Consider the following 25,032-nt stretch of genomic DNA (forward strand, 5'->3'; position numbering starts at 1 on the left):
CATATTTTGTTTTTAGATTATTTTTTTAGTTTTTTTTAGTGTGCTTAATAATAAGAAAAATGGAAAAGCAGTAAAGAAAAAAAAAATAAATAACAGGAAAGCAGGACAAGGGAGAGGGAAAGAGAACAAGCAGAGAAAAATAAAGAGAGCAGGGCAGAGATGAAAAATAAAGGAAATACAGAAAGGGAAAGACTGGAAAGCAGAGAAAGGAAAAGAAAGCAATGAAAGATCTGGAAACTTAAGAGAAGCAGAAAAGGAAGAAATAGAGATCCAAGGTGCAGAGAACTTACCCGGAGTAGTAGGACTTACAGAAGCTTGACGCAGATCTCAGAAGCTCCGAAGGCACGCTGAGGTAGAGGCTCCTCACGGATCTCAGATTCTTCAGATGGCACGGTGGTAGAGCTTCCCTACAGAGATCCAGACGCTCAGGTTAAGAAAGAGAGGAGAGCGAAGAGAAAGCTTAAATGAAAGACTGGAAAGCAGGAAAGCAGCATGGTAATAACAGCAGAAAAAGCGGAAAGAAAGGAAAGAAGGAAGGTGTCGAGGACTTACCCGGAGAAGTAGGGTTGGCAGAGGAGCTCCTCGCAGATCTCAGACTCTTCAGATGGCACGGTGGCAGAGGCTCCGCGCGGCTCTAGACGCTCAGAGGAGAGAGTGGGAGAGAGAAGAGAGAGAAAAGAGAGGAGTAGAGAGAGAGCGGGGAAGTCAGAAATGTTGCTCGACGCGGAGGAGCGGACCATTTATAGCCAAATGTTTTCCACTGTAGCAACAGTTCCGGTCGTTGCCACCGAAACTGTTGTCACAGTGCCGGTCATCTCCTTTTTCAGAAAAAAATAAAAAAAAATAAAAAAAAAAATTAATTAGCATCTACTGATGGGTGCTAGGTGATTTGGACATCTGCTGATGGATGTCAATGATAACATCTACTCATGGATGTTACTGAAAATTTCTTCCCATTTTTCTACTTTTACTGCACTTGTCTATATTATTTGACTGCTCTGAAATTGATAATCTGATGATTGTAACACACTAAGGTCATTGTGTAATTTAAGTGTGGTCTACTGGGAAGAAATTCTGTTTTTTCTGTTATTTCTATTAGTTTCTGTTAGTATGTATTTTGTGTGTTAATTTTTTTGTTTTTGAGTGTTAAATTTTTCTGTTTTAAGTTGTTTTTAGTGTGTTTTGTGTGCAATAAATTTTACATTTTTCTCCTGATTTCTGGATTTTGTCTAAGTTGTAGATTTTTCCTTCACTTACTTAATACTTATAGATTGTAATCTTTGCTTTTCTCTGCTTGGAAAGATGATTATGTGTTTAAGAGGTTGAATTGATTATAACACGGATACCCTGTGTGAGATTTGAGCCACTTAATGTTTTTTGTTGTGTGATATGACTCTTGATTTCTTGCACATATGCCTTGGCTTGATTCTTTTTGATATACTTGATTGATATGCATGTTCAGACGTGATAAAGGCATTTTTGTTCTTGAGCCTCTTTAGCCAAATAAGCCTACCTTGTTATTATTCTTTGATAACCCCTTTGAGCCTATACTGTATATATTTCTTTGTGTTGAAGCTCATACACTGATCCTAAGTGAAAAACAAATGATTACCTTAACCTTAGGAAAGTCTGGAGCTATAGAAGTATTTTGTGAATAAGTGTGGTCTCCTTGGGAATTCTGATGAAATGGCTAGTTGGTTCCTCATCATGTTTTGAAATTATAATTTATATCCTGTAGTGTGATAAAAAAAAAGACAGGATAAAAAAAAATGATGAGAAAAAGAGAAAAAATTGAAAAAATAATTTTGTAAATAATAGAGTCGAGAAGAGGATTGAATTAGAGGTTTGGGTGAGATTTCACAGTGTTTACATTTTTTTTCCCTAGTGCACCTCTATTTCTTCTGACCTATAGCTACTTATCCAAATTTATCCTCCCCTGTCCTTGGCCCCATTACAACCCAGTAAAGACCTTTTGATCTGAACATGCATATGTTTTAAGTGTTGATATTAGAAGCTTGCCAAGTCTATTTGTGTTTGCTTTCTTGAGTGCATTGAGTGATAGTGATTTACCCTAGACACTTGAGAGAAACACTGTGAGTGCATCTGTGAGGTTTTGTTATTTTTAATTCACCTCTTGAGCTGATTAATCATTTTGCTATGTTTTGAATTGCTTGGATGATTTCTGTAAGTATCTGCTTAATTTGATTTTGTGTTGGATAATTTCTACTTCTTTTCTCTGTCCAGACTTCTTGAGAACTTTGTAAATTCTGTTTATTTATCTCTTTAGTCTTTATTTTCTGTCTGCTGAGGTTTGTGTCACCGTCCCTAAAAGTCCTTTGAACCATTCCCTGGTTTGTGTCTTAATATTGCCCAGGAGTGCAAAAGACTAAGTGTGGTCTATTTTGATGAATCATTATTTTCTTCACTACACTTAGTTTATTGTACTAGAATTAATTAGGGAATTATGCTTAAATGTCCAGTATTTTCCTATATTTCTTAATTGTATTTAATTTGACCAAAAATTCTTATTTTAACTAATTTGAATTATTTGGGTTAATTATTTGCATTAGTAATTGTAAGGAAAATTATTGGACAATACTTTAGGACATCCAGATGAACCAGGGATATATTCTTTGAATAAAATTAGAGAAAGGTGTTAAATCATTTTGAATTGGAAGTGCACGATAATTTATTGTTGGTGATGCAGGTTGATCTCATTCCTAGCGGCTGAAATGGTGACTCAATGGGAAGTAACATGCAGCACATTGGAGAGAATTAGTGTGCAAATTAATCAAAAATAAAAGTGGTATGTGACCCTTGAATAGCTCTCGGGAAAATTGCAAAATGTAATATGGAAATGACATTTTGTGGAGGTCACGGCATAGCAATTAAAAGTGGGAGCCACCACTTGGATGAAAGCTCATGGTCCATTCACTTAATATATGCAGATTTTTATCCCTATGTGTTTCTACTATACACCAAAACATTACAGGCGTTGGAATCAAAGGGGCCACACTCGATTTTATTCTCCACATTCTCCACTCACGGTTTCATTTTTTTGGCATTTAGTTTGCTTGGCAAAACTCATGACGAGCATCTGATTGTGAGTGTACAGTTACATCCAAAATGTGGCAGCAAACAAATGGGATAAAAGTGGGGGCCTCCACTAGGAGAGGGGATAATATTTTGATGAAGAAGTGGGGGCTGTTGTTACGTCTGGAGAAGAGCTCGCGTAATGAGGAGCTACGACCCACACCAGCTGGAAGGAAATAACACACAATTGGAGAGCTTCATTCACGGTTTGGAGAGAACACCGTCCAACGCTTCAGCAGTTTGGAGTTGCTGTCACGGCATGGCTAGGGGAAGCAGCTCACGTCCAAGGGATGGGCTGTATTTCACTCTACAGCTAGCATCTGTTAGCAAAAAGATGAAAATGAAGTTTTGATGATGTCCAAATCAAGTCAAGAAGAAATCAAGATTCAAGATGTTATGAAGACTTGTATTGCTATGGAAAGCTTTTGTAATACTCTTAGAAATATGTATAGGAAAAAGAAAGTGTTTTGTAAAATACTATAGCACATACTGTAGCAATGTACTGTAGCAATGTACTGTAGCATTTTACTGTAGCAAAACACTGTAGCAACCTGAAAAACCAAATTGCCTCTGGATTAATCGATTAAAGCTTGTTTTAATCGATTACATAATCGATTAATCCTGAGATTAATTGATTAAAACAGTCCGTTGGGGGTTTCAGAGTTGAAAACTAGCCGTTACACTGTAATAATCGATTAAAGCTTGTTTTAATCGATTACATAATCGATTAATCCTGAAATTAATCGATTAAAACAGTCCGTTGGGGTTTCAGATTTGAAAAACTAGCCGTTGTACTCAGTTTAATCGATTAATACTTGGTTTAATCGATTAAAACAGTCAGATGGCTCATTTTCGAAGAATGGAAGAGCCTTTGGATGAGTCTATAAATAGACTCTCATTTCCTCTCAAGAAGAAGAACCAGAGACACAGAAACTCTTCCCTTGTGCTCAAAATACTCAGAAATTCTTGAGACTTGTGTGTTCTTGTTCGGCTTGTGAAACTCTTGTCTGTGGAGCTGGTGAAGTGCTGCTACGGTGACAGAGGAAATAGCCGGTTCATCCTTGGTGTATCTAAGGAGGTGTTCGGAAGAGAATCATCCTTCGTGAAGTATTCGGAGGAGGTGTTCATCCTTCGTGAAGTATTCGGAGGAGGTGTTCATCCTTCGTGAAGTATTCGGAGGAGGTGTTCATCCTTTGTGAAGACTCAAAGGAGGTGTAGTTTCATCTCTTGTGGTATCAAGAGAGGTGTTTTCTAAACTCTTACAAATTGTATCTTTGTGATTGTAGTTTGTAATTGTTTTGTGATTAGTGAATTGTTTATCTTGGTTTGAGATAAGCGACTGGACGTAGGATTGGTAAGATCCGAACCAGGATAAAATCATCTGTGCAATTTTCTCTCAACCTTACTCTTGCTTTATTTGTCTTTATTAATTGCTAAGTAAGTTTATTTGAGTAGAAATTAAAAGGCACACGTTTGTATTAAAAACCCTCTTGGTTTGTTATTCCACGCTAACCATTCCGCTGCAGCCGCTTCTGTCAGCATCACGGTCCAGCAGTGGGCAGCAACGTCCAACATCTTCATGCACCCAGCAAGAAGATCCAGCAGCCATACTTAAAGAAGATGAGCATGGAGACGGTCCAGCTGGGAGAAGAGAAAGCAGGTGGATAGCAACAAGGTATCCAGTAGCTTGAAGAGAAGATGCACACATGTTGTTGAAGTGGAGTCCAGCAAGTGCAGCGAGGTTGCAGCCATGGGAGTCCAACACAACCACGTCCACAACCCAGAGAAGAACACGGCCAGAAACATTTCACGGCCAGCCTTCACACAGCTTCATCCAGTGCGTTGTTGCTTCCAGCAAAGAAGCTTCACGGTATAATAGCCTCCTACGTCCAACTCCAGCAACACGTTCAACAATGAGAAGATGCGTTCCAGTCAGTAGCCAACACGTTTCCAGCAGCTTGAGACGCACATAGTAGCAAAACGGAGAATGGGCAGCAGCTTGGAGTGGCGTTCACGTTCCAGCTGAAGAAGATTTCATGGCTGGAACAAGCATAGAGGCAACCACCCTTGAGAAGTGAAGAGCTTCCACACTCATGCACAGTCCACCTACTTCGAGCAGCATGCAACTCATCATCCAAGAAGCATGGGAGGTGTCAGTGTTCAAGTCTTCACACGTCCCTTGGGAGAAAGAAACCCTCATTTTGGGAGGAGGAGGCTGGAATGGGAAGCACAGTCACAGCTGAAATAACGTACATCACTTCACCACAATTGAGCAGCAACCCTTCACGGCCAACCTCCACGACCAACAGTAGCTGCATAGAGCCCACACAAAGTGAATCATTTGTTTATTTGGTATGGAGTGTCTTGTTTTGTCGGCACATTGGAAATGGGGTGCAACTTTCGTTTGATTTCAGAAAGTGGATAACCCTTATTCATGGAAAACAAGAGACAAAAACAAGTCACGGGAAAGGAAATCAAAAATGATGAATTGAGGAAGGATGTTCAGATTTTTGGTTATAAAACCAGTAGCAGCAGCAGAGAATGGGCATTAGTTTAGGAGTACAGTTAAGAGTTATGTTCTAGTTTCTCCTCCCCTTTGGGGGAGGTTTTGTGTTTGATTCAATTTCGAGTTTCCAGAATTGAATTTTAATTGTATTTTCCAGTTCAGTTGCATTTCTCAATTGATGTTCGTTGAAATTTATTTTCATTTATCATTTTCTGAAATTATCGTTTTATGAATTTACCATTTTCTAAACTCTCTTTATTTTACCGTCTACTGTTACGTTTTATGCATGTTTACAGTTGCAGTATTTTAATTTCAAACACTGTGTAATTTTCCCTTTTCCATTTTTACCGTCTTTTACCGCTTGTTTTTACTGTCATTAAAATTTATTTCAGTATGTTTAAATTTAGTTGTGTTTAATTTAATTTCCAGTCCACTTTAATTTTATTTTACTTCTGTCTTATTTAAATTCTAGTTTTAATTTATTTTTCAGTGTCAAACCATAAATCACAAACCCCCCACTTCGTAAAAAATCTGAAACTGAACCGACACAAATTGGTCCTTGAGAGACGACCTAGGAGTCACTTCCTAGTTATATTGCATTAATTCGTGCACATCAAATTTGTATGACCGCGACAGTCGTACCAAGCGCCCCGGTATTGGTCATTCCTGATGCGGCTAAACCATTCGTGGTGTATTGTGACGTGTCTCATCAGGGTTTCGGTTGTGTACTCATGCAAGAAAAGAGGGTGGTTGTGTACGCTTCTCGGAAACTGAAGGTTCACGAGAAGAACTACCCAACTCAGGACCTGGAATTAGCAGCAGTCGTCTTTGCTTTGAAGATCTGGAGACACTACTTGTATGGTTCAATATTCCAAGTATTCAGTGATCACAAGAGTCTCAAGTACCTGTTTGATCAGAAGGAGTTGAATATGAAGGACTACGATTTTGAACTACTCTACCATCCGGGAAAGGCAAATATTGTAGCAGACGCTTTAAGCAGAAAGGTAGTTCACGTCTCCTCTATGATGGTCCGAGAGTTGAGTTTGGTAGAAAGTTTTAGAGATCTAAGGTTACAGTTTGACTTGCAACCGAATGTTATCAAGTGTTGTACTCTTAGAATCTCCAGTGACGTATTCGACCGGATCAGAGTGAAGCAGCGAGAAGATGAAGAGTTGGTGAAGATCTTAAGCGCACTCGGTACAGATCAAGCAAAACATTTTAACACTGGAACTGATGGTATGCTACGCTACATGAATAGAATGTGCATTCCGAATGATGGCGAGTTGAAAAGAATCATTCTTGAGGAAGGACATCACAGCCGTCTTAGTATACACCCTGGTATGACTAAGATGTATCAAGACCTCAGGACCTCATTCTGGTGGCCAGGAATGAAGAGTGACGTTGCACATTTTGTGGCATCCTTTTTAACATGCCAGGGAGCCAAGGCCGAGTATCAAAGGCCTGGTGGATTACTTCAGCAGTTAGAAATCCCAAAATGGAAGTGGGACAGCATTGCGATGGATTTCGTGACTCACCTACCTCGCACGGTCAGGAATCATGATTCCGTATGGGTAATTGTGGATCGACTGACGAAGAGTGCTCATTTCCTAGCAGTCAACCTCAAGATGTCTATGACGAACCTGGCTAAGCTTGATATCAAAGAAATTGTTCGTCTACATGGAGTTCCATCCAGCATTGTTTCAGACCGAGACACACGGTTTACTTCTCGGTTTTGGCGATCTTTACAAAGTGAGCTTGGTAGCAAACTTCGAATGAGTTCGGCCTATCATCCTCAGACAGACGGTCAGTCCGAGAGAACCATTCAGACGCTTGAAGACTTATTGAGGACGTGTGTCCTAGATCACATGGGCGTCTGGGATGAAGTCTTGCCTTTAGTGGAGTTCACATACAACAACAGTTTTCAAGCCAGTATAGGAATGGCTCCTTTTGAAGCTCTATACGGAAGGAAATGCCGAACGCCCTTGTGTTGGTTTCAGGAAGGGGAAAAGGTATTAACAGGACCAAAGCTCATTCAGCAGACGATTGAGAAAGTGAAGTTAATTCAAGAAAGGTTGAAGACGTCCAGGAGTCGACAAAAATCTTACGCTGACAAGAGGAGAAGACCCTTGGAGTTCGATGCAGGAGATCATGTCTTCCTTAGACTACATCCGACCACTGGTGTAGGGAGAGCTATCCGACCAAAGAAGTTGTCTCCCAAGTTTGTCGGACCTTATCAGATCTTGAGGAAGATTGGACCAGTTGCGTACGAGTTGTCCTTGCCGCCTCAGTTATCAAACTTGCATCCAGTCTTTCATGTTTCTCAACCCCGGAAGTACGTATCCGACCCTTCTCATGTATTGGAGTTAGAAGATATTCGTCTTCGTCAAGACCGTACACTAGAGATGCAGCCGGTATGCATTGAAGATAGCAACACCAGGTACTATAAGAAGAAAGCCGTCAAATTGGTGAAAGTCGTCTGGGATGAGAAGACGGGTGACTCTACATGGGAAGTGGAAGATGCTATGAAAGATTTGTATCCCCATCTGTTCGAGACTCAGTCCTAATTTTTGAGGACGAAAATTTTTGTAGTTGGGGGGAATGTCAGGCCTCGGAAAACGTGCGTCCACGTGGCGGCAGGAGAGCGCGCCACCTCAGCAGCGCACATGGAGGCAGCAGCGTCTGACGCACCCACTGACGGACGCCAGCTGTCGCACGCCTAACTGAGTCAGAGCACAGTGGGAACGTGCGTCCGGTGTAGTGGATTACACGTGTCCCCCTGGGAGTGGACGTCCGGCATCTACAGTCAGAGTAAACGTGCGTCCGGCGTAGTGGAAAATACGTGTCCGGCTCAGAGTGAACGTCCGTCCAGCATGGCTTAGTGGAGAACGTGCTGCCAGCGTGGGAACGTGCGATCGGCGATGGTGGAAGACGCGTGGAAACTGTACAGTGGTTGACCGTCCATTATGGGCTGTTAGGGAAGCGGCGGAGTGCGATTCCAGCGCAACTGCCAGAGTGGACGTGCGTTCGGCAGCAAGTAGGAACTCTGAACATATTCCCCACTCACTCTGCACGTCCCTCTCTTTACTTCATTTTCTGAGAAACTAAAATTCTCTCCTCCTTCTCTCTACACTCTCTGCACCCTTCTCTCTCTAAGGAACCACCACTTAACCTCCTCCGATCAGTATCTCCGACGCAGTTGAAGGACGCTCGGCATAGGACTCCAGAAGAACGTTCGGTTCGTGAAAACTGAACCGGTAAGTCCTTTCCTTCCTCTCCGACGTTCGTTCTTCGTGCATGCAAACTCAATTCTGAGTTGTGCGTTCGTTATTTTCTTTGAGTAGAGAAGTTCTGAGTTTGGCCTTGGGGTTCGTCTAAATAGTGGATTAACGAGCGTTGGCGATAAGGATTTGAGTGGAGAGCGTCTGTGTGCGTCTGTGAACGTTCGTTCATTTCCGGGTAAGGGAAGCTTACTTAATTTAATTGTTTTGAGGCATGTCATGTGTGAACGTTCGTTATTTCACTGTATGATGTTGCTATGGCTGATTTGCATGAACGTTCGTTATTTTGATTGTATGAGGTTGTTATGCTTGATTTATGTGAACGTTCGTTTTTATGGAATGAGAATGATATATGACTAAGTTACATATGATGCGTGAGATGTTGGATAAAATGAGATATATGAAATTTGAGATTTTGGGTTGATATGAACGAATGAAATGATATGATTTTGATGAGAAAAGAACTTTCCATGAGACATTGTACGTTCGTTCTGGGCGGTCATTGACCGTTCGGTTTTTCCTTAGAAATATGGTTGGAATGTTGATTCTGTCATTTGACTAAATCTGTGGTTGAGGACGAATGTCCTCATCCTAGAATGCTCTGTTTGAGCGTTCGGTTTGGCACTGTTGAATCTTGTACGTTTGATAAACTTCTTTCTTTTTATACTTGTATATATATATATGAAACAGTGCATATTCCGTTCGTATTACTTCTTCAAAACTCCCTTAGTTTATTTTCAAGATCTATCAATCTGAGTTATTGAACGTTCGGTCTTACACCGGACGATCGTACTAGGAAGCGTTCGGTCTTACACTGAACGTACGTTCAAAGGGACGCTCGGTCTTATATCGAGCGTTCGTTATAAATGAGGCTCGGTTTTATACTGAGCGCTCGTTCTAAATGGTGTTCGGCCTTATGCCTAATGCTCACTCTAATTGGTGCTCGGTCTCACACTGAGCGTTCGTCCTAATGGTGCTCGGTTTGAACTAAGCGTTCGTCCAAAAATGGGGCTCGGTCATATACTGAGCGCTCGTTCTCCACGGTGTTCGGTATTATACTGAGCGCTCGCTCAAAAGGAGGCTCGGCTTTATGCTGAGTGTTCGTCCTAAATGACGCTCGGTATTATTTTGAGCGCTCGTTCTCTTTTCCCACAAAATAGCGTTCGTCCAATGAACAGTACCATACTTGGCCATTTCCTGAACGTAACTGTTTCTCTGCCGTTTGTACTTTAATACGAACGAGCGTTCTTTTAGTCTCGCTCGCAGCGTTCGTTCTCGTTTCTTTGGAGACAGAACGTTCGGTTTTTGATGTTTTCCCCATTAAGATGAAAATGATTATGGAATTGATGAATAGTGAATGATGAACAGTATCTGAGATGAAATGAAAGTTATGAATATTGAACGGGCGTTCCAGGTAGGATCGACTCTTGGAAATTGTTGGAAATTGTCAAGTATGACTGTGGGAAGTTAATGTTGGCTGTTCGATCCTGATGTTCCGTGAGTGCTCGTCCTCAAGTAAAGGACGCACGTCATGCGGGGGAACGGCAGGAGGTCGTCGTCCTTAGAGGTACTTTGGACGAGCGTACTAACCTCGGGTGGCAGCTGATGAGGATTCCAGTTACCACACCACCCGGGTGCGCGAACGCCTGTAACTACGCAGAATTCATACAGTCCGGACAGTCAGTCATGTTGAGTTTTATTTTGTACGTGCGTTAAATTATGTGATGTATGATGAATGCGTACGTTGATATGTATGTGTGAAATGAACTGTTTCATGGAATTTATAGGTTGATGCATGAGTTAAATTACGTAAGCTTACCCTTTCGTTTTCCTTGTGTTGTCCATTGTTCTTGTACGTCCGTCTTGTCATTGCAATGATCATCTGTGTGGATGTGAGCAGAGGGAGACGAACGTTTGGAAGAGTTGCTGGAAGAAGAGAATCTGGTTGATGTGGAAGTGAAGACCGAGCAGTGAGACCGCTCGGCCAGTAGTGTAGTTGTTGAATTGAGTGGTCGTTCGACCATCCCTTGTTTTCGTTTAAGTTGATTTCGACCGTTCGGTATTTGTCTTGTGTAAACCGTTCGGTCAGGTTTCTTGTACGTTCGGTTTTATTTTGTAAACTCTTGTGGACGTGCGGCTTTGGGCGCTCGTCCTTAATTGTTGAACAGTACTCAAGGACGTTCGTCCTTGAGCATTCGTTCGTTCTAAATTTTAATTTTCTTCATTTTGTTTTTAGTTGGAAAACTGTATTGAATTATTATTAAATGTGATTTTCTGATTTTATGGTTTAATACTGTATTTTTGGGATGTCACACATTCCCCACAGGATGCTCTTTAAACTGGTAACCCTTTATATTTTTGTTTTCTACTTTCCTCTGTATCTGTGGTTTCTCCTTTTTTGTACTAAATATCGAGTGAAGTGCCATATTGATGTGGGAATGTCAATCTGGATGAGTTATTGTTAAAGAAAAATTAAATCGAAATTAATGTGCTTGATAAAATGTAGTAATGGCACTTACTAATAAAAAAAATGGCAAAATCGTGCCTTGGATGATCTGGAATGTGAAGAAAGGTGGAAGAACCAATAAGAAAAGTTAATTAATAATCATGACTGGAAAATCGTGTCTTTGTTTGTGTTCAATAATCCTCCTTTGTGAGTTTGTAACTTTTTGAGTTTAATGTTAAATTGAAGTTCAACCATGGTCAAATTTTTTTTAAAACTAGTCAATGTTTCTAAATTATGTTTAAGTTGAAGAGCCAAGTAAAGTGAGAATAAGCATCTAAGGTGATAATTATCAGTGAAGATAATATGGAGGGTCCTATTAAGCTAATTATAAAGGTGAAGAGTAAATATATTCTGATAAAGTGGAGAGAAGTCTCTGCGACTTTCTCATACAACTAGTACAACAAAAATTTGATACATTTTATTAGAAAGCAGAAAATTAAATTGGTATAAAACACGCTTATGACCGTAACTATTAGGATGGCCTAACCTAGCATGACACATTTAGTACAACTACTTATGCTGTTCTTTATTAAATTGGAAAGTAAATATGCATGGGAACCAATCTGGGTTGAAGTTGAAGGAGTGGATACACATAAAGACCATCAGGACCTATATACCTATGCACCAACACTTGATTGGTGACCTAAGATTTGAAATCATACCGATTGGCATGAAATTCAATAGATATACAATTTCTTTAGCTAACTTGTTGACACTTGTTAGATTCTTTTAAATGGAGGGGAACATGCAATAATTGATATGAGAAGAGGGACACTGGTATTTGTGACCATAAGAGATTTGAGCAAGAAGAGTAATCTGATATCATTTTACACTGATCAAATCAAAGGTTGCACTGTACTAGGAAGTGAATAGCAGCTAGGGATGGTAATGGGACGAGACAGGCGTGAGTTTTACTATCCCATCCATATTCCCAAAGTAAAAATTCATTCTCATACCCAACGGGTATAAAATTTGCCTCATCATATCTCCAGTAGGTAATATGTATACCCGGATCCGGGCCCATATCTGTTTTCTTATTGAGTTGGTACCTGTAAATCTTGATCTGCGGTTTTCATTTTTTATGCAAATTAACATAGGTAACGAAACACATGAAGAAAAGGAAAGGACAAATGAAACAAAGTTAAAAATTATTTTTAAAAAATTATAAAAAGAAAACAAAGAATGAAGTTTAAAAATATTTCAAATGTCTTTTTATTTCTTTATAATGAAATATCTTTTAATACTAATAAAGATTATAATACACCACTTAATCAAAATCATAGAGAAAAAAATTAAATTAATAATTCGAATTTAAACATAAATCTTTCATCTTTAGAACTTCAATCTGTGTTTGATGCTTATGAAAAAGATTTATGACAACAAATTATTATATTATAATAAATGAAACATTTTTATATAATTGTGATAGTAAAATTACACTTATGAGAACAAGTTTGAAAACAAAACTAACTATATAACAAATCATTGAAACAATATTGTACATGATCAAAATAAATAACAATATTAAAATGAATTAAGTGATAAAATGCGTGTCTTAGAAATGATTTGATGCACCATTGAACAAAATTGCCTATATAAAAAAAATATATAATTAAGAGTATGATAAGAAGAAAGTACCTTGAAGTTTTAAGACAACTTATTAGATATCAAATCAGTTGAACGGTTGAGAGTTATTGCAGTATCCTGCTATCCACTTTTCAGGTAGGCCGATCTGCAATTTGACAATGACAACCGTGACCCTGAAGTATGTGTTGGATCAGTATATTTGTTATAGCGACTTGTATTAACTACATATAGAGTTAGTTGTGTAACTAACTTACAATTAAGTGCCAAAGATAGTTGAAAAACTGTTGTTCCAATACGATGTTCACAGTTTCACAGTTGTTTGTGGTTTTTTCATCATTTTGTTTTCTTAAATGTAACTCTCTTACTCCCCCAGGGTTGCTGCTCACTGGACCCCAAATTCAGGGGACAAGACTATACTTCAGTATGATGATGTGATGAAACTGGATTTTGGCACCCATGTTGATGGTAATGCGTGGGAATTTTTTTTTATCAATTCTTCTATAGCTATGATAATTCTAGTAACTAGTGTATTTTTTAATTTTACTCCTGTTGAACCCTTTTATGGATTCTTTCTATAGGATATATAGTTGATTGTGCTTTTACTGTGGCATTCAACCCTATGTTTGATCCATTGCTTGAAGCCTCTCGTGAAGCAACTAATACAGGTATTAAGGTACATTCTGGAAAAGATGCTTAACCCTGTCAAACGAGCAGTATTATGTTGTGTAGATCTATATCTAACATGGTCAATTAATAATGTCGAATTGTTCAGAACAAACACTGTTAATATCATGTTGATAAATTTACTCCATTTGTCTAAAGAAATAATTAAATTAACTAGTCATATTCGTGTGACTCAAACTTTTCTCATAGCCCTTGTAAAGAAATTTGACTGGAATCTTATATTTCAAGTGAAATTGATGTTTCGTGTCTTGCAATTGGTATTCGGCAAACACTTCGTAGCCTTTGTGCCCATTGAGCTTGTTGTGCATCAACTACTTGGCTAGTCCCTTGTCAAGACAGTTATGTCAATATAACCACATGAACCCCACTCTTGTAGCTCTAAAACTTGGTGAGAAGCTCTAATACCAAGGTATTTAATACCAACCTTTGGGTTTATTAGGAGGGCTTAGAGAACATCACAAACTAGAGATTAACTATAGAAGAGAAGCAATTTTGTTGAATTGATTTAATGAGACAGGACATCACTCTATATATAGAACTCTAATCCTATATTAATGATTACAAGGAGACCTCTAGAATCTTCCAACAACACACTTGTAATCAACACTCCCTCTCAAGCAAGTGAATAGATATTTATCATTTCCAGCTTGCATGTGAGATCATGATATCATTCAGTGGAAGACCTTTTGTGGACAGATCTACTCGCTGAAGTTTAGAAGGGACAAAAGAAGTTGTGATTAGGTCACTATCTAATATTTCTTTAATAAAGTGTCGGTCTACCTTTATTTGTTTGGCGGTATAGTTAGAATATATATTTACATCCTAAAACGTTCAATCCTATGAGCTTGTAGTATTTTCAATTCAAATCTTACACATGATCGTCAAGTAGTTAAATTGTGTGGATCAACATTTTTTTGTATTTTCTGCTGCACATGTTCAAATCTTTTGGTGAATGGGGTTCAGTTACAATAAAACCTAAAATTAATTAATAATTAACCCAATTAAAAATTAACCCTATTCACTTTTATTAAAGTGTAATGCAAATTCTAGAAGAATGTAGAAGCTCCTTAGATAGAAGAATTGACATGTAATACAAGTTCTAGAATATTATAGAAAAACCTAAGATAGGAAGAAAAATCAAGAATATTCTACATAGGTAAAAATCTAGAACATTCCACATAAGTTGTGGCTAGTATGTTCTAGAATAATCTATGGGTCTATAAATACCCATGAACTCTACCATTTGATGTATGTAGCCAACATCTATCATTTGTATGAACCAACATCTACTACAACTAAAGACAACTACAACACTTCTTCCAACTACTACTTCTACATTCTACTATCTCTACATTTTCTCTACCACATCAACTACTCCTTTCACAACCTTAAAATACTAACAGTGGTACCAGAGCTACGTTCGGTCATCTACTGGGCGTAGATAAAATTTTCAACTACCTCAAACAAAACTATAACTCATTCGACTACTTCCAAATATATTCTCAACAATGGCTACTACTAATCAAACATCATCAATTCCAGTACCTATTTTCAAAGGAGAAAGTTATGATTTTTGGAGTGTCAAAATGAAGACATTCTTCCACTCTCAAGATTTATGGGATATCATAGAAGAGGGATTCACTATTTCAGAAGACACTTCTACTCTTACTGCAGCTCAAAAGAAGGAGTTGAAAGAAAAAAAGCAGAAGGATTCAAGGGCTTTATTTGTTCTTCAACAAGCAGTTGATGACACAATTTTTCCAAGGCTAATTGGTGCCACAAGTGCAAAACAAGCTTGGAACACAATACAAGAGGAGTTTCAAGGAAGTGACGAGGTACGCAATATTAAACTTCATTCTCTAAGACGAGAGTTTGAATTATTAAGAATGAAAGAATTTGAGACCATTAAAGACTACTATTCTAGAATAAAAGAAATAGTTAGTCAGATGAGAGCCAATGGGGAAAATATTCTTGACAAAAAGATCGTTGAGAAAATTTTAATTTCTATTCCCCAAAAGTATGATGCAATCGCAACCGCGATTGAACAAACAAAAGATTTGGCTACATTGTCAATCACACAACTAATGGGCTCTCTTGAAGCTTATGAACAAAGATTGAAAAGGCATGAAGAAGACTCGGTTGAAAATGCCTTTCAATCAAAAATAAAATTACGGTCTCAGAATAAAGAATATGAAGGAAATAAAAGTAGAGAAGAAATTTCTAGAAATAAAGAAAATCCTAGAAGCTTCTCTATGACTCGTCAAGAAAAATATCCTCCATGTGGCATATGTAAAAAGACAAGTCACTTGGAAAAAGATTGTTGGCATCATGGAAAACCTCAATGCCACTATTGCAAGAAATTTGGTCACATAGAAAAGTATTGTCGTAATAAAAATAAGCATCAAGCAAACTTTGCGGAAGAAGATAATCAAGAGAAACTCTTATTCTACGCCAATCAAGAATCTTCTGGTAGAGAAGGAAGTTGGTACTTGGATAGTGGATGCAGTAATCACATGGCAAAAGATCAAAGTATCTTCAAAGACATTGATAAATCTGTCAATGTCAAAGTTCGGCTAGGAAATGGCACCACAGTGGAGTCTTGAGGCAAAGGAACTGTCATGGTAGAGACAAAGAAAGGTACTAAATTCATCAAGGATGTTTTACTAGTTCCAAATCTTAAAGAAAATCTTTTAAGTATTGGCCAAATGATGGAGAATGGATATTCTCTTCATTTTGAGAAAAATACATGCAAAATTTATGACAGTAAAATGATAGAAATTGGCCAAGTAAAAATGGAGAAGAGAAATAGAAGCTTTCCTATAAGCTTCAAACCTGGAACGAATATTGCCATGAAGGTAGAAGTTGATGACTCATGGCTTTGGCATAGGAGATTTGGTCACTTCAACACACATGCCTTAAAGCTTCTATATACGAAAAACATGATGAGAGATCTTCCATGCTTGAAGGAGAATAATGAATCATGTGAAGGATGTCTCCTTGGAAAACAACATCGATTACCATTCTCGACAGACAAAGCATGGAGAGCAAAGGACTTATTGGAGTTGATTCATACCGATGTTTGCGGACCGATGAGAACACCTTCACATCATAACAACAGGTATTTCATCCTCTTCATTGATGACTTCTCTAGAATTACATGGGTCTATTTCTTAAAGGCAAAGTCAAAAGTTTTTGGAGTATTCAAGAAATTCAAGGCCCTTGTTGAGAAGCAAAGTGGAAAACAGCTAAAAATACTTAGAAGTGATCGTGGCAAGGAGTACACATCTCGTGTGTTTGACAAATTCTGTGAAGATGAAGGCATAGAGCGACAACTTACAGTCGCATATACTCCACAACAAAATGGCGTGTCAGAGAGAAAGAATCGCACAGTTATGGAGATGGCAAGATCAATGCTGAAAGAGAAAAGTATGCCTAACACTTTTTGGGCTGAAGCAGTCTACACTGCAGTTTATATTCTAAATAGATGTCCAACTAAATCAGTCCAAGACAAGACTCCTATTGAAGCTTGGAGTGGGAGAAAGCCATCGGCTAAACACCTACGAGTATTTGGGTCTATTTGCTACATACATGTTCCTGATCAAAGGAGGCACAAGCTTGAAGACAAAACTATACGAGGAATATTCTTGGGATATAGCACACAATCAAAAGGCTATCAAGTCTACAACCTACAAACGAAAAAGCTCATCATCAGCCGAGATGTTGAAGTTGACGAAAATGCTTCTTGGAATTGGGAAGAAGAAAAAGTTGTTAAAAGCAACATTTTACTTCCAGTGCAACAATCTCAAGAAGAAACTCAAGAAGAGGTAGAAAATTCAGGTATGCTTTCTCCACCTCCACAACAAGATTCTTCACCTGAATCTAGTCCAAGAAGAGTAAGATCTTTGGTAGACATATATGAAACTTGCAATATGGCCATGATTGAGCCTAACTGTTATGAAGAAGCATCAAAGCAAGAAGTATGGGTCAAGGCTATGGAAGAAGAGATTAAGATGATTGAGAAGAATTACACTTGGGAACTCGTAAATTGCCCTCATGGAAAAGACATCATTGGAGTCAAATGGATATATAAAACAAAGCTCAATCCTGATGGAACTATACAAAAGCATAAAGCAAGATTGGTTGCCAAAGGCTACTCACAGCAACCAGGAATAGACTACAATGAGTCATTTGCTCCAGTTGCTCGCTTAGATACAATTAGAGTTTTAATAGCTCTTGCAGCACAAAAAGGATGGAACATCTATCAACTGGATGTCAAGTCAGCCTTTCTAAATGGGGTGCTCGAAGAAGAGATTTATGTTGAACAACCACAGGGCTTCATCGACAAAGGCAATGAAGGCAAAGTACTAAAACTTAAAAAAGCATTATATGGCCTGAAGCAAGCTCCTCGAGCATGGTATAGCAAGATTGATAAATACTTCATCGATCAAGGATTCAGGAGGAGCAAGAGTGAGCCAACACTATATATTAAGGCACAAGGTCAGTACCATCTCATTGTCTCTATATATGTCGATGATCTTATCTATACAGGAAATAATATAGAGATGATGAAAGAATTTAAAGAAGACATGATGAAGACATTTGAAATGACCGACCTTGGCTTGATGAACTATTTCCTCGGTATAGAGGTGAAACAAGAAAATGAAGGTATATTTATCTCTCAAAAGAAATATATTGAAGCTCTATTAAAGAAGTTCAAGATGAATGGTTGTAAACCTGTCACTACTCCACTGGTGGTAAAAGAGAAGCTACAGAAAGATGATGGAGCACAAGAGGCAGATGCATCACGCTACAGGAGTTTAATTGGAAGTCTCCTGTATCTCACAGCCATACGACCAGACATTATGTATGCTACAAGTCTTCTATCAAGATTCATGCAAAACCCAAGTCAGATTCATTATGGAGTAGGAAAAAGAATTTTAAGATATCTACAAGGCACAAAGGAGTTTGGTATATGGTACAAAACAGTGACTAACTCAAGGATGATTGGCTACAGAGATAGTGATTGGGCAGGATCAGTGGGCGACATGAAGAGTACGTCAGGATATGCTTTCTCACTAGGATCGAGTATTTTATCTTGGGCATCAAAGAAGAAAGCAACCGTGGCACAATCAACAGCAGAAGCAGAGTATGTAGTAGCTGCTGAAACCACAAGTCAAGCAATATGGCTACGAAGAATACTTGAAGAAATGGGTGAACCACAAGCTGGACCAACTATTATCTATTGCGACAACAAATCGGCAATAGCAATAGCAAAAAATCCAGTCCATCATCAAAGAACAAAACACATAGCCATTAAATATCACTTCATTCGAGATGAAGAGACAACTAAACAAATACGACTCGAGTACTGTCCAACAGAAGACCAAATTGCAGATATATTTACGAAGGCATTACCAAGACCAAGATTTGAACTACTACGCACAATGCTTGGAGTTACCGAATTTGCATTAAGGAGGAGTATTAAAGTGTAATGCAAATTCTAGAAGAATGTAGAAGCTCCTTAGATAGAAGAATTGACATGTAATACAAGTTCTAGAATATTATAGAAAAACCTAAGATAGGAAGAAAAATCAAGAATATTCTACATAGGTAAAAATCTAGAACATTCCACATAAGTTGTGGCTAGTATGTTCTAGAATAATCTATGGGTCTATAAATACCCATGAACTCTACCATTTGATGTATGTAGCCAACATCTATCATTTGTATGAACCAACATCTACTACAACTAAAGACAACTACAACACTTCTTCTAACTACTACTTCTACATTCTACTATCTCTACATTTTCTCTACCACATCAACTACTCCTTTCACAACCTTCAAATACTAACAACTTTATTGGATTGAAGAGGTTTAAATTAAAATAAAACCCAAACCAAATTAAAAATTAAGGAAATTAAAATTCTCCTTGTTGTAGTTAAAATAAAACCCAATAAAGACACATGTAACGTACTTCACGTAATGTGCACTAGCTATGTCTTTCACCCAAATCCAATTAAATATACAATTAAGAAATTTAGAAGGGACCTGTTTACATCTGATGGGTTTCTGGGTATGAAACGTATCTAAAACACTCACTAACACACTCAAACAAGAATTCACGGTTCCTGTTGTACGCCCCTAAAAGGGCTGATTCTTGGTCACACTCCAGCTCCCAGCCTTCACACCACTGTGAGCCTCCTCAACATCTTGTGCGATCCTCATAGTTGCCATCAATTCTTGCGGATCATGTGGTTGAACTTGGTTTCAGATGCGTTTTTGCAGACCTTCGAGAAAATACCCCAATAGCTACTCTTTCGACACTCCCTTTGTCTGACCCACCAAGATATCGATATCTTGAACGTACTCTTCCACGGTCCCAGTCTGCTTAATCCCTGCCAACCTTTCAAAGATGGTACCCTTGTTCCTGCCTCTGAATCTAACAATCATTGCTCCCTTCGGGCCTACCCAAGAACGATTCTTGGCTTTATCGTTCCAAAACATGAACCAATAGTTGGCGTTACCTTCCATACTGATGATAACTTTTCTTCCTCCACCACACCTTGTAGCTCGAAGAACTTCTCAGCCTGATTAATCCATTTCAACGGGTCGAGACCCTTAAATACTGGGAAATCTACCCTTTTTCTCCAATTGGGTTGCCCATCATGGCGTTCGACTTCTCTCCCTCCAACATCTTCTTCTCGCTTGCCCCTTCGGTTCTCGTTGATGGATGCTTGGCTGTCATCCGAGTTTCCCTCCTGGTTTCGATTTCATCCTCCCAGGATTCACATGACTTCTTGTAAGTCTTGGCGCATCCCATCTCCGCCTTCAACCCATCCATTGCAATCTCCATGGTCTCCAGTTGTCCTTTGACTACGTTCAATCGCCCTTCGACTCTTCCCTCCATTTCGCCTTTCTCTCCCAATTTGGATTCGGTAGGTTGAACCAATTGATTTCTGGGTATGAAACCTATCTAAAACACTCACTAACACACTCACAAACAAGAACTCACACTGTAAAAGAATGAGTTTTGTATTTCAATTCAACAAGACATATGTACATTCACAGTACGGGAGCCTAATCTCCCTCCACAGGACAAAACATTTTGTCTCTACCAAAGAATATTCAACAACCCCTCTATACAAATTACCGAACTCTATTTATACAATTCCTAACTTCTCGCCTCTCCTAACTGTTAAAACAATTAGGACATTAACTCTTCCTTCTCCTCTTATAAACTCTCCACTCTCTGACAACATCCCTTATCCTCATTCATACAAAATGTTGATCAAGAGATTGATTTTGTTTGTAGAAAGTGAAATCCATGATCCGTGTTACAATCTCATGATTTAAGATTTGGTGAACCATTCAAGATCCTAACCACAATCTCAATTTTAACTACCTTAGTGTTTGGTCCTATCATCTTGAACGGGATTGTAAGCATTGCTAATAATTTATTCATGTATGAGTATTGTAAGATACTAGAAATCATTGTAATCATTATGCCAGGGGTAGAGTTCTCTCTGTATATATGTTTTCCTGTACTGATTTACACTGAATCAATTTAATCAAAAGACTTTTTTCTTCTCATATGGCATACTCATATCAATAAATATATATATATATACAATAAGAAAAAATATCAGAGTAGGAATACTCAAATGTGATTTGCACAGTTTCTCTATCTATAGAACTCTTTAATGGAAAAGCTTCATAAGCTTAACCTGAAAAATAACTTCTCTTCCTTACCCCCTCTACCATTCATTTTATTGTTTGCTCTGTGTTGTGATGTTTTGGTATGCACCAATTAAATCTTGTGGTTTACTGGTTCCTTTAAATGCTATGGTTGCCATCTAGGAAGCTGGAATCGATGTGCGCCTTTGTGACATTAGTGCCGCTATACAAGAGGTCATGGAATCTTATGAGGTTGAGATTAACGGAAAGGTGTATCAAGGTATATGATGCTTGTAATGTCCTTTTATTTGGATCATATCTTTCTCATCGCATTGTAGAAATGGAAGCATTATATATTAACATTTCATTATTATTTGTGAAGAATGGCTCAATAAAATTGTCTTAAGGTTCCTAGACTCTTTGCTGTGCTAGAGTGTCCAGTGTTTGATATATAGTTTCTATCATATTTGGTAGATGGTCTTAGTAATATGTATTTTATTGTCTTTTTATTTGGATCATATCTTTCTCATCGCATTGTAGAAATGGAAGCATTATGTATTAACATTTCATTATTATTTGTAAAGAATGGCTCAATAAAATTGTCTTAAGGTTCCTAGACTCTTTGCTGTGCTAGACTGTCGAGTGCTTGATATGTAGTTTCTATCATATTTGGTAGATGGTCTTAGCAATATTAGTTGAATAATTTAATATTGGTTGATAATTTAAATAATTCGTAATAATCTAATATATACATACACACACACACACACACACACACACATATATATATATATATATATATATATATATATATATATATTGGAAACAATATTGTTAACTTTCATTGATGCCTTAATTTATTAGTAGGTCAAGTTTTGAAAATGGCTAAAGGATGATTTTTCTCACAATCATATAATTTATAATATTTTTCTCCATATATAATATCGTATAGAAAGTGATATATATTGTAATGGGAATGTTATTGCAGTGAAGAGTATACGGAATTTGAATGGGCATAGCATTGGTCGCTACCAAATCCATGCTGGAAAATCTGTTCCCATTGTGAAAGGCGGGGAGTAGACAAAGATGGAAGAGGGTGAATTTTTTGCTATTGAAACCTTCGCATCAACGGGTATTGTGGATTCTTTGGGTTTTAGATTATTGTACTATCTTCGCATCAGCGGGTATTGTTAGCAAATATTAACAAGAACTTCTCTACTTTGGCCTTTTGTAGACGGTATTTAGATCGCCTGGGGAGACTAAATACTTAATGGCATTAAAGAATTTGTGTGACGCTGGCATTGTTCAGGTATGCTTTTGTAGATATAAATATTTTTGCAACTTTTTAAAAATTTAATGCATATTTTAATGGCTTCAATGAGAAGTAATACGTGTCTGAGGGAGATTTTGGTAACTCTGAACTGTGTCTAACAAAAGTGTTGTCAATTACAATGTTGGACATGTATGGTAATATACTCGGCACCAACACGTGTCTGTTCTTTGATGCAACATGTCTTTTGATTTTGTATGTTGTTGTTTTCCTAATTCTAACTTTGAAATTATTTTCGTGAAGTGGTAACTCTTTGTTATTTTATGCAGCCGTATCCTCCTCTGTGTTATGTGAAAGGAAGTTATGTATCACAATTCGAACATACAATCTTACTCCGACCAACATGCAAAGAAGTTATATCAAGGGGTGATGACTACTAATGTGAAGTTGAAGTTTTTTTAAAGTGATATTGTACCATTATATTTCTGAACTGTTTTCTGTAACATCCCAAAATACAGTAATTACCTTAAATCAGAATTAATTACAATTAACAGTCACATTAAGCAGTCTTTACATTAATAAACGAAGTTCAAAAGCCGAACGGCCTCAATATATAATTAACATGTACGAAGCGGAAAGAGTGAATGTTTAGAACGAACGGCTTTAATAAATTAAACAGTCGAACGTCAAAAATAAACTAACATCTAAGCGAAAAAGTGAACGAGCGGTCTAAGGCTCGGCCTTGACTTCCACTTCAACCAGGTTCTCTTCTTCGATGACGTCTACCAGAGTGACCTCGCCTTCTGCTCACATCAACACGGATGATCATTGCAAGGACAGGACGAACGTACATAGACAGGTGACAACACAAGGAAAACGAAAGGGTAAGCTACAAGCATAGAAATATATATATACTAGACAGACCGTCCGGACTGTATGAATCTGTGTAGCTACAGGCGTCCTTCCACCCGAGTGATGTAGTAACTGGGATACACTCAACAGCTGCCACTCGAGGTTAGCCCTATCCAAAGTACCCCTAAGGAATAGAACCTTCTGCCGTTCCCACACATGACCTACCCCCTCTACGTGAGGATGGTACTCACGGAACATCAGGATGGACCAAGCCAGCATTAGCATGCCCACAGTCATACTTTACCAAATTCCATATTCAACATATATGAGTCGTTCCTCCCTGGAACGCTCGTCCAAAATCCATAATCATATAATCATTCCATATAGTGTTCACCTTTTAAAACTTCATACTTTATTATCATTTTCATCTTTAGTTTCAAATACTCAAAATAACGAACGTTCAGTCTTCTGAAGGAAGAGGACGAACGTTAAAAGCGAGATTTAGAAGGACTCGTTGCCAATCAGAATGAATCGACACATGATTCTTTGACGAACGTCATTGCTACTCAAATCAGTTGAATGAACTGACTCTAGAGTGATACAAGCAATATTCAGAATATTTTAAGTACCAAGATGTTAGACCGAATCCAATTGGATGAAGATATATCAAGAAGAATAATTAACTACACTGAGAACCTTTCATTTAAAGGAATCGACTGCCAATCATTGACCGAACGCGATAATATGCATTTACTAAGTATTTGGACGAACGCTATTTACGCACGTTTGGAAATCAAAGATAAGAACGAGCGTTCGGTATAAGACCGAACACTACTTAGGACGAACACTAGATAGATGACCGGGCACTAATTAGAACGAACGCTTAATATAAGAACGAGAGCTCATTCGAACGAACGCTCGATATACGACCGAGAACCAATTGAAACGAACGCTTAATATAAGACTAGGCGCTACTTATGACGAACGCTTGGTATAAGACCGAGAGTTCATTAGGACGAGCGCTAAGTATACGACCGAGCGCTACTTATGACGAACGCTTGGTATAAAATTGAGCGTTACTAATTTTAAAGTTTAAAGGTATTCATATACAGCTAAGCTGAACCGAACGCTCAAACATAGAATTTCATAGGAGGACACTCGTTCTCGATCAGAGTTCTTTCCGAATGAAAGAATTCCATGTTAAGCCATTTTACCAGAAAACCGAACGGTATAAGACCGTTCGATGACGAGCGTACATTATCAAGGTAAGAATTATCATTTTCAAATTTTTCATCTATTACAGATATCAGATTCAACACATCAGTTCATACTTTATGATTCATATCAATGTCAATTTATAAACTTTATAACATTCATTCTAATAATTCATATTCAACATCATCATACAGATTTATTTCATACACTATAATTATCCATGTTCATACTCATACATCCCAGTCATCATCCATCATGCATTCATACTCATACTGTATACATTCATTCATTCATTCATCAACAGGCATTCGTTTTCAGCAATCATACATCAAAATACGAATTAAATTAATAAGCTTCCCTTACC

The 25,032-nt window shown here is 38.0% G+C and overlaps 1 protein-coding gene across 1 annotated transcript in view; it reads left to right on the forward strand.

Annotated features, from left to right (window-relative positions):
* LOC128194015 (methionine aminopeptidase 2B) overlaps positions 1-22,458 on the forward strand; it is an 84,773-nt gene extending 62,315 nt beyond the window's left edge. The window contains exons 4-8 of the mRNA XM_052868443.1: positions 11,192-11,219; positions 13,344-13,435; positions 13,549-13,643; positions 21,515-21,611; positions 22,320-22,458. Coding sequence (XP_052724403.1) covers positions 11,192-11,219; positions 13,344-13,435; positions 13,549-13,643; positions 21,515-21,611; positions 22,320-22,411 — 404 coding nt within the window. The 3' untranslated portion in view covers positions 22,412-22,458. The remainder of the gene's footprint in view (positions 1-11,191; positions 11,220-13,343; positions 13,436-13,548; positions 13,644-21,514; positions 21,612-22,319) is intronic.
* Positions 22,459-25,032: the final 2,574 nt, after the last annotated feature.

Source organism: Vigna angularis, chromosome 9 (genome assembly GCF_016808095.1).
Source record: "Vigna angularis cultivar LongXiaoDou No.4 chromosome 9, ASM1680809v1, whole genome shotgun sequence".
NCBI classification, from domain to species: Eukaryota; Viridiplantae; Streptophyta; class Magnoliopsida; order Fabales; family Fabaceae; genus Vigna; species Vigna angularis.